General features: G+C 58.8%; 1 protein-coding gene across 2 annotated transcripts in view; it reads left to right on the top strand.

The window, feature by feature from the left end:
- The window catches only part of SBNO2 (strawberry notch homolog 2 (Drosophila)), a 41562-nt gene that overhangs the window by 26600 nt on the left and 12311 nt on the right, over nt 1-2651 (top strand). For both annotated transcript variants that reach the window (XM_005866681.2, XM_005866679.2), the window contains 6 exons: nt 681-764; nt 1061-1157; nt 1586-1740; nt 1924-2057; nt 2140-2230; nt 2319-2461. In XM_005866681.2, coding sequence (XP_005866743.1) covers nt 681-764; nt 1061-1157; nt 1586-1740; nt 1924-2057; nt 2140-2230; nt 2319-2461 — 704 coding nt within the window. The remainder of the gene's footprint in view (nt 1-680; nt 765-1060; nt 1158-1585; nt 1741-1923; nt 2058-2139; nt 2231-2318; nt 2462-2651) is intronic.

Below are 2651 nucleotides of genomic sequence, written 5' to 3'. Positions count from 1 at the left end.
AAAAAGAAAAGAAAATTTTGGCCCTAGCCGGTTTGGCTCAGTGGATAGAGTGTTGGCCTGCAGGCGGAAGGGTCCCGAATTCAATTCTGGTCAAGGGCATATGCCTGGGTTGTGGGCTTAATCCCCAGTAAGGGGCATGCAGGAGGCAGCCAATCAATGATTCTCTCTCATTGATGTTTCTGTCTCTCTCCCTCTCCTTTTCTCTTTGAAACCAATAAAATATATATATGTGTGTGTGTGTGTATATACATATATATATATATATGAAAACTTTGGCCATGTTCTTAGCCTTTGGAAAAAACTGGAGTCATAAAATCAAGTTGGTTATCACATAACTGAATCCCCTGGTGACCCTTGTCCCTCTGAGACTGTAAATGACACTCGTGGTCCAGGGCATCCAGCACTCACAGTCATCGGTCTTGAGATGGTGGGGGTCTGTGCGGGGCTGGGGAGGATGGCCCATGTTACTTCCATGAAGCATGTTTTGTAGCCACATAGTAGGTCTTGGCCACCAGAACTAGCTGGCAGGCAGCAGGAAGGAGGCAGACAGTGGGTCCTGGGCAGAGGGCATGAGGATGGCATGGAAAACCTGAGTCTAGGCCAGTGGTCCTATCCAGGTGTTTCCTTGGCATGTCCAGCCTGCAGGCTCATGTCCACTCTCCCCTTCATCTCTCCTCCAGTTGTTCCTGCCCGGTGGGCCATTCACCGGCCTTGAGGACCCTGTGTCCTCCCTTTCCAGCACCCCACTTCTCGTCAGCTACCAGGTGAGCTGGGCCATTCCCCAACCCTGCCCACCCCTCCTGGGACTAGGGAGGGCCATTCACACTGAGGCACCTACTATGTGTCAGACCCTAGGCTGGCTTAGAAGCAAGGTCTGCCCATTTTACAGGTGGGAAAACTGAGGTCCTGGGAGGTACCATGTTGGGGCAGGGGACAGGTGGGCTCTCTCCCCACCACCCCTGTCACTGGTCTGGCTGGTGGACCAGGCCCCTGCCCCTTGGGGGAGGCTGGCCATGCTGGGCGACAGGATTGTCCCCACTATGACGACACCGGCCTTCAGTCTCAGAGTCAGCCAGAGGAGGAGGAGGAGGCGGAGGAGGAGGAGGCAGAGGAGCTGGGCCACACGGAGATCTATGCAGACTATGTGCCATCTAAGTGTGAGTGCACGGCCTCCCCTAGCCCCTGGCATGTGGGAGGAGACCCCTGGAGGACATCCCCAGCAGGCACCACAGGTCTACACAGACCCACTGGGCCTCACGGCTCCTGCAGGGAGGTGCCCAGTTCCAGGCTCCCTAAAGCAGCGAAGGTGGGCCTGTTAGGGGTGGAGGGAGGGGTGGTTCTATAATTGTGGTAATCTGAACCTTGCCCAAAACTGAGGTGGCTCAGAGGTTGCGATGGAAAGTAAGCCCACCTCCTCCCAGCCCAGCATCCCCCCTGCCCAGCTAGGGTGTTATGGGTCTGCCCCCCACTCCTTTGTGCAAAACTCTGATGGGCCCCCTTCCCCCACCCTGCTCTGCTGGCCCCCATCCCGGTCCCTCCCACATCCTGGTCCAGCCCAGCTAAGACCCTGACCACCCCCCTCCAGCCAAGGTCGGGAAGCAGCATCCAGACCGTGTTGTGGAGACCAGCACACTGTCCAGCGTCCCACCACCAGACATCACCTACACCCTTGCCCTGCCTACCTCGGACAGCGGGGTCCTGTCTGCCTTGCAGCTGGAGGCCATCACCTATGCCTGCCAGGTGACTCCAGAGTCTCCCACCGACCCATCCCTTGTTGGATGGTCTCAATGCCCCACCTGACTCTGTACCCCATCGGGGTTTTTTGGTGCCCACCCAATCCATCCCATAGGGCGGGGGTATCTTGGTTCCCACCTGACTCTGTCCTGTGTGGGGGGTCCTGATCATTGCCCCACACACCTACAGCAACACGAGGTCCTGCTCCCCAGTGGGCAGCGTGCGGGCTTCCTCATCGGCGATGGTGCTGGCGTGGGCAAAGGGCGCACTGTGGCTGGCATCATCCTTGAGAACTACCTGCGGGGCCGCAAGAAGTCCCTGTGGTGAGTGTCCCCCCTGTACATGGGGTGAACGGGACCAGGGGGTGTGGGGGATAGCTGACACCCACCAGCCTGCACCCTCCAGGTTCAGCGTCTCCAACGATCTGAAGTACGATGCTGAGCGTGACCTGCGCGACATCAATGCCCCTGACATTTCGGTGCACGCACTGAGCAAGGTGGGTGGGTGGCCCTCTCCCCCATCTCCTGGTGAGGGGTGGGTCCTGGTGACCTTGCAAACGTGCCTATACCCACCCCTCTCCCCAGATCAAGTATGGTGACAACACTACCTCAGAGGGTGTCCTGTTCGCTACCTACTCCGCCCTGATTGGGGAGAGCCAGGCTGGTGGGCAGCATCGCACTCGAATCAGGCAGATCCTAGAATGGTGTGGGGCGGCCTTTGATGGCGTGGTATCCTAGCCCACTGAGGGGTGGGAAGGAAGGAGGGGGCAGAGGGGCACCGGAGGGTGGGAGGGGGTTGGAGGGAACAGGTACAATAGAGGAGGGGGCAAGGTGGGCACCAAGGGTGGGAGGAGGAGGGGACTGGAGTGGTCAAAGGAGGGGGAGGAATGAGGGTGGGACTGGGCTGGAGGGGGCAGG

Source organism: Myotis brandtii, unplaced genomic scaffold, assembly GCF_000412655.1.
Source record: "Myotis brandtii unplaced genomic scaffold, ASM41265v1 scaffold236, whole genome shotgun sequence".
NCBI classification, from domain to species: domain Eukaryota; kingdom Metazoa; phylum Chordata; class Mammalia; order Chiroptera; family Vespertilionidae; genus Myotis; species Myotis brandtii.
Note: the sequence above shows the minus strand (reverse complement) of the source record. Positions and strands in the feature narration are given on the sequence as shown.